The sequence below is a fragment of the Anguilla anguilla genome, chromosome 2, assembly GCF_013347855.1.
Source record: "Anguilla anguilla isolate fAngAng1 chromosome 2, fAngAng1.pri, whole genome shotgun sequence".
In the NCBI taxonomy this organism is placed as follows: domain Eukaryota; kingdom Metazoa; phylum Chordata; class Actinopteri; order Anguilliformes; family Anguillidae; genus Anguilla; species Anguilla anguilla.
The window spans coordinates 67,333,792-67,347,537 of NC_049202.1; the positions used below are offsets into that span (position 1 = coordinate 67,333,792).

Below are 13,746 nucleotides of genomic sequence, written 5' to 3' on the forward strand. Positions count from 1 at the left end.
CATTGCACTTATTGCAGCTAGATCAGTACATTGCAGGAATCGTTACATTATTATTATTAGTTTTAGAAGCAATTGTAGGTAATTTATTTACTTTAATTTTTTATTTTTCAAGGAATTCTTTTCTACTGACATTTTTCTACATTCTGGGCATATTACATTTAATTAAATTACATGTCACTGTCCCCAATAAGTGTGCTGCATTATATTCGTTATTTGAAATCAAGTTATTTTGGAACCAAATTTACGACCATAATGAAAATATGATTCTTGCATTTTTCGTTATTAGTGGTCATTGGTGTTATATTTCGTACACTGGTGAATACATTTGGCTACGACTGAATGACAGAGCAAAAAAGTTGCAAAAAATGTACATTCCTCAGTTCTGCATAATTTGGGTTCTGCTATATAGATTTAATTGTATGTATAATTCTTCATGATAACTAAATAGAAAAATTAAGGACTGGCTACAGGATGAACGATAGGCTACCTAACGACCGCGCTTTAAAATAGTTAGTTAGTTTTCAGAATACCTTTAAAACGAATCTATTTTTCTTTTTTCAGATAGCTTCATCTTGGCCTATTAATATTCTCACAATTACATTTCAGTCGACGAATTTCCTTTCAGATGCTTAAAGAATATGGCAAAATCAAAGCGATTATAATGGAGGAATGAACCGAAAGGCGTCCCGGGGGATTAAAAAAATAACTGTTAAACCTTCGCTGGCATGTGTGTAATGTCTCCTAATTGTACTCACACGGGGAATGCAGAGGGAAAGTTAAGCCTGAACGCATCAATTAGAACCCGGCCGTGGGTAATGAGCGCGGAGCGGAGCGGTTCTCACCGCGAGCGCGGACACAGCTTTTCTGACACCACACTGTTTTACTCCGTGGCATAATGTGGGCATTGAATCTACAAAACACTATAAGCGGCGGCTTCGCTCATGTTTGCATCGAGTTGACTACGACGAGCCAAGCCTGGCCAGTGATGCTTCTTCTCATGCAACCTATTTAGGCTTCCCGTAGTTATTTATACTTGAGAAGCTAACGTTACAACACATGGCAGCCCTTGGCATTATTGAATTATGTGGAAAAAAAACATCGGTTATATTAAAGGATTTCATTTTGCACAGATATTATGTGAATAAACGGGAACACAGTCTTAATGGATGGTTTCCAGATAAATAGGGACGAATCGGCCTCGCCCTATTGCCCTATAACCAAACAACAAGGCAGTTGGTATCTATACACATTTTAGCATTGGATTAGCATCTGGAGTTTAATCTAATTAAATGAATACACTTTTACAACTCAGAGTTTAAGATGAACTTATGTACTGGTGTAACATATTTTGCCTAAGATTAACTGGAACAAAGTTGACCGAACTCACTGGTTTGCACAGTATACTTAGTTTGCTTAGTTTCAGGGAGAGGGTAAGCGTAAAGGTACGCTATATTTTTATAGTGTTCTCCTACAGTAAAATTGCCAGAACGTAGAAACAGCATGGGCTCCTCCTAACGCGCCTGTAAATTATCTAATTATAATGGAAAACGGCTAAGACGTTTGGTAGTCATAACACTTATCTGAGAACAATTTGTCGCCATCCGTTTAATGTGCGCTTTTAAGAGATTGTCCACACACAGTCATGTTGTTCGCGATTTAAGAGAATGACAGGGCTTTTGTTTTCTTGACAAGTCTTTTGTAAAATGATGTTACCTGGTGTTGGAAAGTAACCTATATGGGCCCACTATTATTTTGGGAAAGTAAGTTTGAAAAAGAAAAACTGTTGTCTACAAATTCCATGCTGGATATTATGAAGCTATTATTACGTTTTGAAGAATTTGGCCTACTTATCGGCGTCAGAAAGTTAAAGGTGCAACAATATTTTACAATAGAAACTGTAAAATATTGTTGGCGAAACTATTGAAACCACCCTTCTTTTCACACTTTGCTTGCTGTGCGGGCCCGTTATTGCTAATAATTAAATTTAAAGGCTTTAATTATGATTGTAGGCCTACGTTTAGTTTTAATAGGTGCCCTGCTAATAGAGTTTTTTGTCTATTTGTTTTTATTATTGAAATCAGTTCTGCTTATAAAATAAAATCTATACTCACCCATCTGGAAGTTTTCACGAACTCGCCTGATTTCTCATCTTTGCCCCGGTTTTGCGTCTCATTTTCTCTGCAAACGTGTCATTGTTGGTCTCTGTTTTTCTGTCTTTTTTCAGGGTTCTTTTCAGAACGTCTTATTATAGCTTCAGGAAACCAACGGTACCGGGCAGCCTTATTTTTTCCTATGTTAGGCTATGTTAGGTGGACATTTTATTATTTAAAAAAAGTCAATTTAGTACATGAAGATAAAGAAGCTCTAATATATTGTGTGGATGAACAGTGAGGCCATTGTCGTTCTATGTGATTATGTTTACCTTTGCATTTGTTCTTTTATAATTAGAAAAGCGGGTAAGGGGAGGCTTGGAAAGGGTCGCGGCATAGTGCTGCGGTCTCCCGGCAAAGCAGGCTGAGCTCCAGCTCTTAAAACAGCCTCCCGCAGCTGGGTCTTGCTTTTCCCTTACTCTCACGCTAAAATTGGCTCGGGTGTAAAATACGATGCGGTGGTAAGTTTCATAAGTTAATTTATTGGAAAATAATGACATTATTATTATTATTATTATTATTATTATCATTATTATTAGTAGTAGTAGTAGTAGTAGTAGTAGTAGTAGTAGTAGTAGTAATAGTAGTAGAGAAGTAGTTGTAGTAGTAGGCTGTAATTATGGTGTATTTTATCAAGCTTTATGATTTGCATTTGGTCTTTCCAATCCACTTTCAAAGTTGCCGAATCTGTGATTTTTGCATAGTAACAAAGAATTTTCTTTATCTAACAAAGCAGGCATTAAATTTGCTTTTCCCATCTCTGCCCTACATGGAATTCCCAGGGCCAGTGACAGTGGCACTGAGAGAACACACACTCTACATCTCCGATCTTAAACGCACATGTACACACACCCCCCACACACTCACAGGCACATGCATACACACAAACACCCACACACACACACACACACTCAGATGCACATCCCCACACACCCACACACACGTACACATGCACACACTCACACACATGCATACGTACACACACACACACACACACACACAAACACACGCATGCACACACGTTCATGTGTGCACACACACGCACTCAAGCACATAAACACACACACAACTTCTACCGACTTTTCATAACTTTTGTGAAGTGAACCTTGCTCAGCAGGAACAAAAGCACCAACAAACAAAAGGAAATGCACAAAAAGTCTAGAATGGGGATGACTAAAAACTGAGAGAGCAACTAGGCAACAAAGTACCACGGAATGCTAACCCCAACTACACAGCGATCATGTTTGAAGCAGTTACCATGCCCAGAAACTCTCTCCATTTTGTTCTCTGCAGAGGGTAATTGTATAGAGTAAGGAGTCCACTTCCTGTACTGACTACCAGGTAATCAACAAACGAAAGAAAGAAGCACAACGGAGTCCATTTCCACACAAAAATCTACAGAACCGTCTGACGATGTTCGGCTTATGCTGCAGCAGTTTTTCTGTACAATTTATGGCACAGGGGCAATTTTTCATTTTTCACAGATCCCCTTTCACTGAAGTTACTGAGAAAAATAAAAATTCCAACATCTCTAGCTGAAGGTGTCCTGAGGGGACTAATCGACAATCAGTGGTTCCAGAAGTGCTGTGAAGTAATGCAAAAATCTCTAAACTGTCTGTTTAGATACTTACTCCTAGCAAATGAGAACCATCCATTAGATATATATACATTTCCCACAGGTATAGTGTGATTGGTTCCAGATGGTCTTTCTGTACGGCAGAGGTAAGCCTAGTACAATAACAGAGTCTTGAACTCGGATGAAAAATAAAAGTCAGTTCTTTCAGATATCCACAGAGATGGGAGACATCGGTTGACACGCTCGGCCAAAGCATCTCATTTAACCAGCTGTGTGGTTCCGGGGACAGATTTTAACCACGCTAATGTTGGCTGCGCTCACCTACCGCTCAACGCAAGGCAATAATGCACCATGGGGTGGCCCCGGGGAGAGAAAGTCAGTAAGGTACCTGCAGTAAAAAAATAAAATAAATAAAAAACACAACTGCTCTTGCTCTGGTTGATCTGCGTGCAGCTTCATTTGCTGTAACGGTTCTCCAGACCGGGAACGGTGATGACTCGTGACCGGTGGGATGCCCGGGGTGAAGACGCCGTGGCTGACTACAGGTAAATGTATTTTAGAGGACACATGCTAGTCTGAGCTCACCTGTGTGGGACATTGCAACATGCCTACAAATGCGCAGCAAAAAGGTCCATGTTAAATCAGCTCGGTTAGAGTGCATTTTACACTGACAGAATGCATTTTACACAGACTCATATAAACAATCTCATATAAAAGTGATGTTGACATAATACTGAACATTTTACTCCATAATACAGGGAAAGAAAAAAAAACTTTAAGATAATAAAAAGATAATTTACTTTGATGAGGTGGACTGAAAGCATGCGCATCCATTTTGTTGACCGTTTTTGTTTTTTAATTAGTCGAAGGCCTGACTACCCGCAGGAGGCGCTGTTCTATCCCCCGACAGCGGGAGCGCGCTCCGGAATGCGGGGCGGCCATTTTGAAAGCCGAGGCAAGGGGCAGGACCGCGAGGAGCCGGGGGTGTAATTAGAGCGGCGGCCGTCCGAGGGCAGCGCGGCGGTGGCGGCGGCGGCGGCGGCGGAGCTGTGATTGATTGATGGCGGGATGTTCTGCCAGGAAAAGGAGAACGCAGGAAGGCGGGTTCCTCTCCGGCTGCCCCCTGCTCTGGCGCTTAATCAGCCTCCCCGCGCTGCGCCACTCCGGCGGGGCGGCTCTCCGGAGGCCCAGCGACCAGCGCTCCCGCTTATCTTACAGCGGCAAGGGAGCTTTACGGGGCCTGATAGACAGGGGGAGCGGCTGGCACTGCTGCCTGCCTGTGTGTGTGTGTGTGCGTGTGCGTGTGTGTGTGTGTGTGTGTGTGTATGTGAGAGAGACAGAGAGAGAGAGCGAGTGTGTGTGTGTGCGTGTGCGTGTGTGTGTGTGTGTGTGTGTGTGTGAGAGAGACAGAGAGAGAGAGAGTGTGTTTGTACAACTGCCTGTGTGTGTGTGTGTGTATGTGTGTGTGTATGAGAGACAGAGAGAGAGAGAGAGAGAGAGAGAGTGTGTTTGTACAACTCTGCCTGTGTGTGCATGAGAGAGAGAGAAACATGGTGTGTTTGTACAACCCTGGCAGTGTGTGTGTGCGTGTGTGTGTGTGTGTATGAGAGAGAAAGAGAAGGACAGTGTGTGACTAGGCCTGTGTGTGTGTGTGTGTGTGTGTGTGTGTGTCAATGGGGGGGGTGGGGGGGGGGGGGTGGTGCCATACTGCTGCCAGGCTCTGAAACAGTGTGGATGAATATCACACAGATGCACTTCAGAATAAACAGTCAGAGGTCCTTGATAAGGGGCGAGCACAGTTCTCAGAATGTCATTTTGTCTGAATTTTCGATGATACTGTTCCTTGAATCATCTGAAATGGTTCCTGAAATGGATGTAGCACAGGGATATGGACTCCCATCATTTGAAAACAAGATGTATACAGTGGCTTTTAGGTGATCTTTGGCCCACAGGGTTGCCATAATTGATCTGATCATTTTGAATGACTTCTTAGTCATTAAGCACATTGCATAAGTTGTGCGTGTCCTAGACAAGCACCTTTAAAGGCTGAATGTGAAAAATAAATAAATAAAACTTGGACAATATATAAAACATAGTGGATGCACAAACACACACACGTACACACGGACAGGCACACACACACACGCGCACCTGGGGTGCTTGGAGAATGGCGGAGAGCAGGGAAGTTTGAACTTTGCTGACCTTATTTAAAATGTGTCCATGTGGTGTTTTTCACGCTGTTTGTGGGCATCGCTATTATTTGAGGCAAAGCGGATGGATTGGAGGGAGGGAGGGAGGGAGGGAGATATGGGGAGAGCTGGCTTGTCCTCCCCCAGGAGAAAAAAGGACTCATAATCTGTTTTCCTGGCACTTCTTGAAAGAGAGAGAGAAGCGCACTAGAGGCTCCCTCTGAGCCACTGTCCCCCTCGCTCTTTCCCTCCATCGCTGCTGTATCCCTCTCATCTGCTTTCTCTCTCTCTCCCGCTCTCTATCTCTCCCCCTTCCTCTCATCTCTCTGACCCCCACCCCCATGTCTCTTGCTCCTGCTAACACAGCCCACTTCTCTCCTTCTTCAACTCCTTTCTCCCAGTGTCTTCTTCTCTTAAACACCGTACCCCGATTCATCTTTTCCTCTTCCTTCTCCTCCTCCTTCTTCTCGTCCTCCTCCTCCTCCTCCTCCTCTTTCTTTTTCTCCACCTCCTCCTCTTCTGTCATTTTATCATTTAAGACATTTGGCTACTTAAGCCCACACCACAGTCATCAGTGCATCTATGCGCCAGCATTGTTATTGGAATAATGTGTACCCATACCCAAAAAAAAATACATTTATATTCCATAACAAAGTTTTTGGTCCAGATGGCAGACACAGCATTGACTCCAGACAGCAAGCCCTTTTTTGTTTCACATTTTTCCTGATACTTCCTACTGCTTTTGTCCTGGTATCTGTGTAGGAAAGTCCCCTGTGTTTTTAAACACATCACAAAAAAAAGGTGCCATGTCCTTCTTCTTGTCATGTGCTTCTCTAACCGTGAAGTAGCTGTGACCTCGTCACATGACTGCCTCTTCTTATTATCTTCAAGATTTTATTTTTTTTTGGTTACCCTTCCCATCCTAAAATAATACTTGTATTGTATTCTCTGGAGATACTTGTATGACACAGGGAACATGATCTAGACATGTATGTAGGTTTTAACGTGAGAAAATATGGCAACAATGCACTGGTACTCTAATAATGGACATCTGTGTGAAAGGTGATTTGATCCAGACAAGGAAGATGAATAATGCAGTAAAAATACAGCAAGTTTGCCAGCGATTCATGGACTGATATGGGCAGAGTTCACAGGGGTACTGTGGGTCGTATTTATGCAGTGTTGGGGTGGGAATAAGGGACGCCGCCGTGGTCTGCAGCGGCTTCGTTTGGACGCAGCTCGGCGCCCGCTGACCAGCTCTCCCGTCTTCGTGCGACCCGCTCGTTTGCAGTCCCGTCCTGTACCCAGCAGCCTCGGAGTCACCGGCTTTCCGAAGCGGGCGTGGTCCTCCCTGCCCGAGCACGCCCTGCCGTCTGCCGCGCGTTCCCGTCGCCCGCGCCGACCGGCCCGGAGGGGTGGGGATGGGGGATGGGGGGTGGGGTTCCGTGCCCGGCCGCGCGCACCGCCGCACGCCCCCGTCCGCCTTTCGGGAAAAAGGCCACACCGGACCCCCGATCCGGCTCGGGCGCCACGGCGACAGGTCGCGCCGGCGGGTTCCGCCACGTCGACCAATCGCTGATCAGCAGGCCTCCGCCTTTCCCCCCGTCAGATGCTGCATCATCCAGTCGAGCCGGGGCCATCGCTGCCCATCCGGGGCCATCGCTGCCCATCCAGGGCCATCGCTGCCCATCCGGGGCCACCGCTGCCCATCCAGGGCCATCGCTGCCCATCCAGGGCCATCGCTGCCCATCCGGGGCCATCGCTGCACATCCGGGGCCATCGCTGCCCATCCAGGGCCACCGGGCAGACGGGCACGCCAGCGTTACTCCGAGCCTCGGACACGGGCGCAGAGGTTCTGGCCGGACGGCGGGACGGCAGGGGGCGCGTTTCCGTGGCGGTTCACGTGTTCTGATGCGCCGCGGGCGGCGTGCAGAAGGGCTCCCTCTCCGTTCGGGACAAGCACAGACAGGGAGCGACCGGCGTGCCCTCGCGTAACCTCTGGCGCCGCCGGGGCGCTCCGTCGAAGGAGCGCTCGCTCCTCTGCCCGTACTTGTCGTCTGAGGAAGAGTTCGCTCCTTCTCGCCCCCTCTCTCTCTCTCTGCGATCCGCTCCTTCCCTCGTTAGCGAGCGAACGCCGGCGCGATGGCGGGACCGGGTTCTGTGCCCTGTGGCAGGCAGTCGTGATGCTTTACTGTAGCGCACCTCGCAGTGTGCTATAGAGGTCTCCCCCCCCCCCCCCCACCCCGCACCCCAGGCACCCCCGCACCCCCCGCACCCCAACTCCTCTCCCGTCTTGGCCCCGGCCCCTGTCTCCTGGCTCTCTCTCCCTCTTTCCCCTCTCAATCTCTTTAGTTTCCTGCCCTCTCTCACACTCTTTCCATCCCTGCAGCCTCCCTGGGACCGAGGGGAGACTGGAACCAGGCCATGCAGACTGCTTTCTCCCTTTCTCTTCATCCCCCCCCCCACACACACTCACTCACACTCACACATGCAACACGCACACACACACACACACTCACTCACACTCACACACGCAACACGCACACACACACACTCACTCACACTCACACACGCAACACGCACACACACACACACACTCACTCACACTCACACACGCAACACGCACACACACACACTCACTCACACTCACACACGCAACACGCACACACACACACTCACTCACACTCACACACACACACACTCACTCACACTCACACATGCAACACGCACACACACGCGCTCGCACACACACATACTCATACACACGCACTCACACACTCATACACACACACACACACTCACTCACACTCACACACGCAACACGCACACACACACACACTCACTCACACTCACACATGCAACACACACACACACACACGCTCGCACACACACATACTCATACACACGCACTCACACACTCATACACACACACACACTCACTCACACACTCACACATGCAACACGCACACACACACGCTCGCACACACACATACTCATACACACGCACTCACACACTCATACACACACACACACACACACACTCACACATGCAACACACACACACACACACGCTCGCACACACACATACTCATACACACGCACTCACACACTCATACACACACACACACTCACTCACACACTCACACATGCAACACGCACACACACACATGCACACACACACGCTCGCACACACACATACTCATACACACACACTCACACACTCGTACACACTCACACACTCACACATGCAACACGCACACACACACGCTCGCACACACACATACTCATACACACACTCACACACTCATACACACACACATACTCACATTCACACACACACACACACTCACTCTCACACATGCAACACGCACACACACACACACACACACACACTCACTCTCACACATGCAACACGCACACACACACACACACACACTCTCACACACACACATGCACACACACACACTCGCACACACACACAGTCACACACTCATGCACACACACACACACACACACACACAGATACTCACAGATGCACAAGCACACATGCACACACACTTGTTCAGTCTTCCTACCATGTTTTTACCCTCCATTCTCTCTCTCTCTCTCTCTCTCTCTCTCTCTCTCTCTCTCTCTCTCTCTCTCTCTCTCTCTCTCTCCCTCTCTCTCTCTCTCACAGGAGCGTAAAGAGGAGGCTGAGCTTCTCTCTCTCTCTCACAGGAGCGTAAAGAGGAGGCTGAGCTTTGGCAGGGCCGGGCTCTGTTTGGCGTAGTGGGCTCCATGAGCTCATGAATATTCATGACCCCCCTGCTCAGCCCCCACCACGCCACTCTCCGCACCGCCGCAACACTTGGTAGCAGCACATGGCGGGACAGCTGTTGCAGGCCAACCCGGGCATCTGTGCTGACAGAGAGGAGCAGGGGCGGGGGTATCTGCATGAGGGAGGGGCGGGGCGGTTTAGGGTGCTGGGGTTGTGGGTAGGACACAGAGACAGGGGTAGAGGGAGGGGCAGGGCGGTTTAGGGTGCTGGGGTTGTGGGTAGGACACAGAGACAGGGGTAGAGGGAGGGGCAGGGCGGTTTAGGGTGCTGGGGTTGTGGGTAGGACACAGAGACAGGGGTAGAGGGAGGGGCAGGGCGGTTTAGGGTGCTGGGGTTGTGGGTAGGACACAGAGACAGGAGTAGAGTGAGGGGCAGGGCGGTTTAGGGTGCTGGGGTTGTGGGTAGGACACAGAGACAGGGGTAGAGGGAGGGGCAGGGCGGTTTAGGGTGCTGGGGTTGTGGGTAGGACACAGAGACAGGGGTAGAGGGAGGGGCAGGGCGGTTTAGGGTGCTGGGGTTGTGGGTAGGACACAGAGACAGGGGTAGAGGGAGGGGCAGGGAGGTTTAGGGTGCTGGGGTTGTGGGTAGGACACAGAGACAGGGGTAGAGTGAGGGGCAGGGCGGTTTAGGGTGCTGGGGTTGTGGGTGGGACACAGAGACAGGGGTAGAGGGAGGGGCAGGGCGGTTTAGGGTGCTGGGGTTGTGGGTAGGACACAGAGACAGGGGTAGAGGGAGGGGCAGGGCGGTTTAGGGTGCTGGGGTTGTGGGTAGGACGGAAGGGAAGGAGACAGGACTGTCATGCTATGCAGTTGGGGAAAAGGGATAGAGGAGATCCTCAGAGTTGCTTGGCTGCAGTCTGAGAGCACAAAATGCAGTCAGACCAACCCTGAAGTTACACATTATGCACATCAGTATACCAAGCACAGCAAAAGCAACAAAGGAGAAACTTCACTCTCCCTACCATGTCACCCTCCCCCCCCCCCTCTTTTTTTCTTTATCTTTTCACAGAGGGCTGGTCAACAAAATCATCAGAGGGTATGCCCAGGGTACTGCCCTGATGCCAAGCAGCCCCCACCATCCCCCCACCCCCCCCAAGTCCCAGTGCCAATCCTAGTGCCAGCGCTGGGCTGTCTGGCTCTCCCTGCTCGCCGTGTGCCCAGCTGTCTGCTGCCCCAGATAGCCGTGCACAGGCAGGCCCCAGAGAGCTGTGCACAGGCAGGCCCCAGATAGCTGTGCACAGGCAGGCCCCAGATAGCTGTGCACAGGGAGGCCCCAGATAGCTGTGCACAGGCAGGCCCCAGATAGCTGTGCACAGGGAGGCCCCAGATAGCTGTGCACAGGCAGGCCCCAGATAGCTGTGCACAGGGAGGCCCCAGAGAGCTGTGCACAGGGCAGCCCCAGCTCAGCTGGGGAGCACAGGTTTCAAACTGTGTCGATACTGTGTCAGTACTCCAGATGCTTGGGAGAGGCTTGGATTAGCGCTGTGTGCACTGAGGACCTCTGTGCCCCGCCCGCTTCCCAGACAGGCCCCCCGGGACTGGGGGGTCACTGCAGCCACACTCCTCTTTCTCTCTCCCTCCCTCGCTCATCCCAGGGAGGAGAGGAGATGTCTCTTTCCACCCTTCTGTATTGTTTTGGAGATGGGAGCAGAGCTTCACCGCGCTGTGACATCTGTAACAGGGCCCGCTCTCAACACACTGTGGTGCCTCGGGGATGGTACAGCTCAGTGCACACACACACACACACACGCACACACACACACACACACACGCGCACACACACACACACTAAAGATTCTGCGCTGCCAGACCATGAAACTTTTCATTTTTGTTTTGCCTTTTTTTTTTAACCAGGTTAGTCACACTGAGATTGACGTCTCTTTTGCAAGTGAGCCTTGGAGCCTACATGTCTTTTGACTGTGAGAGGAAACCAGAGTACCTGGGGGAAAGCCACACGAATGTGGGGAGAACACGCAAACTCCACGCAGAGAGGACGCAGCCAGCGGGGCAACAGCGCTAACCGCTGCACGACCTGAAGCTCTGAAGTTCAAACCTCAGCAATAGAAAAAAAACATGGATCTGCCTGAATATATATATGTACATATTGTGTCTTCGTGACAGTTCTCTGTAAAAAAGTTCTATACAAATAAAATTGAATTGAATATCAGAATATTGCTGAAGTTTGAACTTTTAAGTGAGGTACTGGATTACTATAGTTTGGATAACTACATGCTATTATGATATACTTTTTACTTCTGTATTTGCAACCAGTAAATTCATATGACTCAGTCATTATATGAATTTACTAGAATTCATAATTACTAAATTACTCAATTCATAATTCATAATAAAATTACTAGAATTTACATAACTCCTGCTTTTAAATTTAGCATGTCACAAGAGTCAACTGCAAAACAACAGTAATGTTCCACCCAGTACATTCAACCACCATTTGTAGACTAATAAAACTCACAGAATAAAACTTAACGTTCACATTTGAAAACACTGTTCAATAGCTAAGTCACCTAGCGCTAGCCTCTCCACAATGAAGTGCGAATTGTACTGGTGCAAAAAATAATCTGTCTGCGAAAGACAGCAAACTTCTGCTGTCCTCAACTTCGAAGTCGTGACTCGTCGCATCGTTTAACTGATAAATCATTTCAGAGACCCTCCCTGTTCGCTTTTTCATCATGCTTTAACTGCTTCTTGAACATTTAACGTTAACATCTAACAGAACGAACTGTGCAACCATTTTCTTCTGAGCAGAAAGCCATTCGAATGGGCAATGCATAAATCAATCGATCTTATTGAGTACTCCGACAAATGCACCTCATAACAAACATTTCCTCTGTGTCCCAGTTATCACTGCCATTATATTTTTAAAAAACACTGTTTCCACTCTGTTCTCCTCTCCTCCAGTGGTACACACTACATTGTGCTAAGTACCATGCCACTTTTACTAACTGTACAGCTATTGCAATTTCCCCTGTTGAAAGCATTGCTATTGCCATGTCTACCCAGTGAAACCAGTGATCATTATTCACCATGTACCTTAAGTCTCATTGCTACTAACAGACTATCAGGACCAATTGGCGATGTCGCTGCTGGACCACAGCTAAAATCCTCAGTGTGACAACAACACTGGAGGTGGGTGAGCAGCCAGCCACAGTTTACCCTAGGTGGCCGGGCAGTTGCTGGGTGAAACAGAGGAAGAGGAGGAATGAGACGGAGAGAAAGAGAGTAAGAGTGAAAGAGAGCAAGGCCCTACCATCCACCGTGACCTGGCAGAGAAGTCGTGGCACAGCTGGCATCTGAGCCCCAGATCCCTGTGCCCTCCAGCCCTCATTCCTGCACTCCTCCGCAGCCAATATCCCCTTCCCGGGATCACGGAAAAAAAAAAAAACAAGGGAACGCGCGCGCAGACGGAGCACCAATCAGGAGCCGCGTGGGCCTGGGATGCGCTCGATGTGTGCGTGTGCGAGAGAGGACCCCGACGCGATAAACAACAAGCAGCTCTCTCTAAACAGCTGTGACCACCACTCCGCCAGTCCAGCTCCTCTGCCATATGCACGCTCACAGCCAAGCGGTGCAGGACACTCAGTCTGTGCGCCTGTGTGTGTGTGTGTACGTGTGTATGTGTGTGTGTGTACGTGTGTGTGTGTGTGTACGTGTGTGTGTGTGTGTACGGGTGTGTATGTGTGTGTGTGTACGTGTGTGTGTACGGGTGTGTGTGTGTGTGTGTATGCATGTGTGTGTGTTTATACATGAATGTGTATGTGTGTGCGTGCCTGTGTGTACGTATGTGTGAGTGTGTGTGTGCATGTGTGTATGTATACGTGTTTGTGTGTGTGTGTGTGTGTGTGCAGATCTTCTTGATCTTTTCCCTTCTGTCTTAGTTGTTGCTAAGGCCTCCTCTGATGTACACACAGCAGTGCGCCTGTCTGTCTGTCCAAAAGGAAGGAAGACGAGAAGGAAATGCAGAACTTGGATGAGTTGGTTATTCCTCATTCAT

General features: G+C 48.7%; 1 protein-coding gene across 13 annotated transcripts in view; it reads right to left on the reverse strand.

The window, feature by feature from the left end:
• The window catches only part of LOC118220584 (nuclear factor 1 X-type), a 170,899-nt gene extending 157,804 nt beyond the window's left edge, over positions 1-13,095 (reverse strand). For all 13 annotated transcript variants that reach the window (XM_035404512.1, XM_035404509.1, XM_035404501.1 and 10 more), the window contains exon 1: positions 13,003-13,095. In XM_035404512.1, the coding sequence (XP_035260403.1) occupies positions 13,003-13,080 (78 nt within the window). In that variant the 5' untranslated portion in view covers positions 13,081-13,095. The remainder of the gene's footprint in view (positions 1-13,002) is intronic.
• Positions 13,096-13,746: the final 651 nt, after the last annotated feature.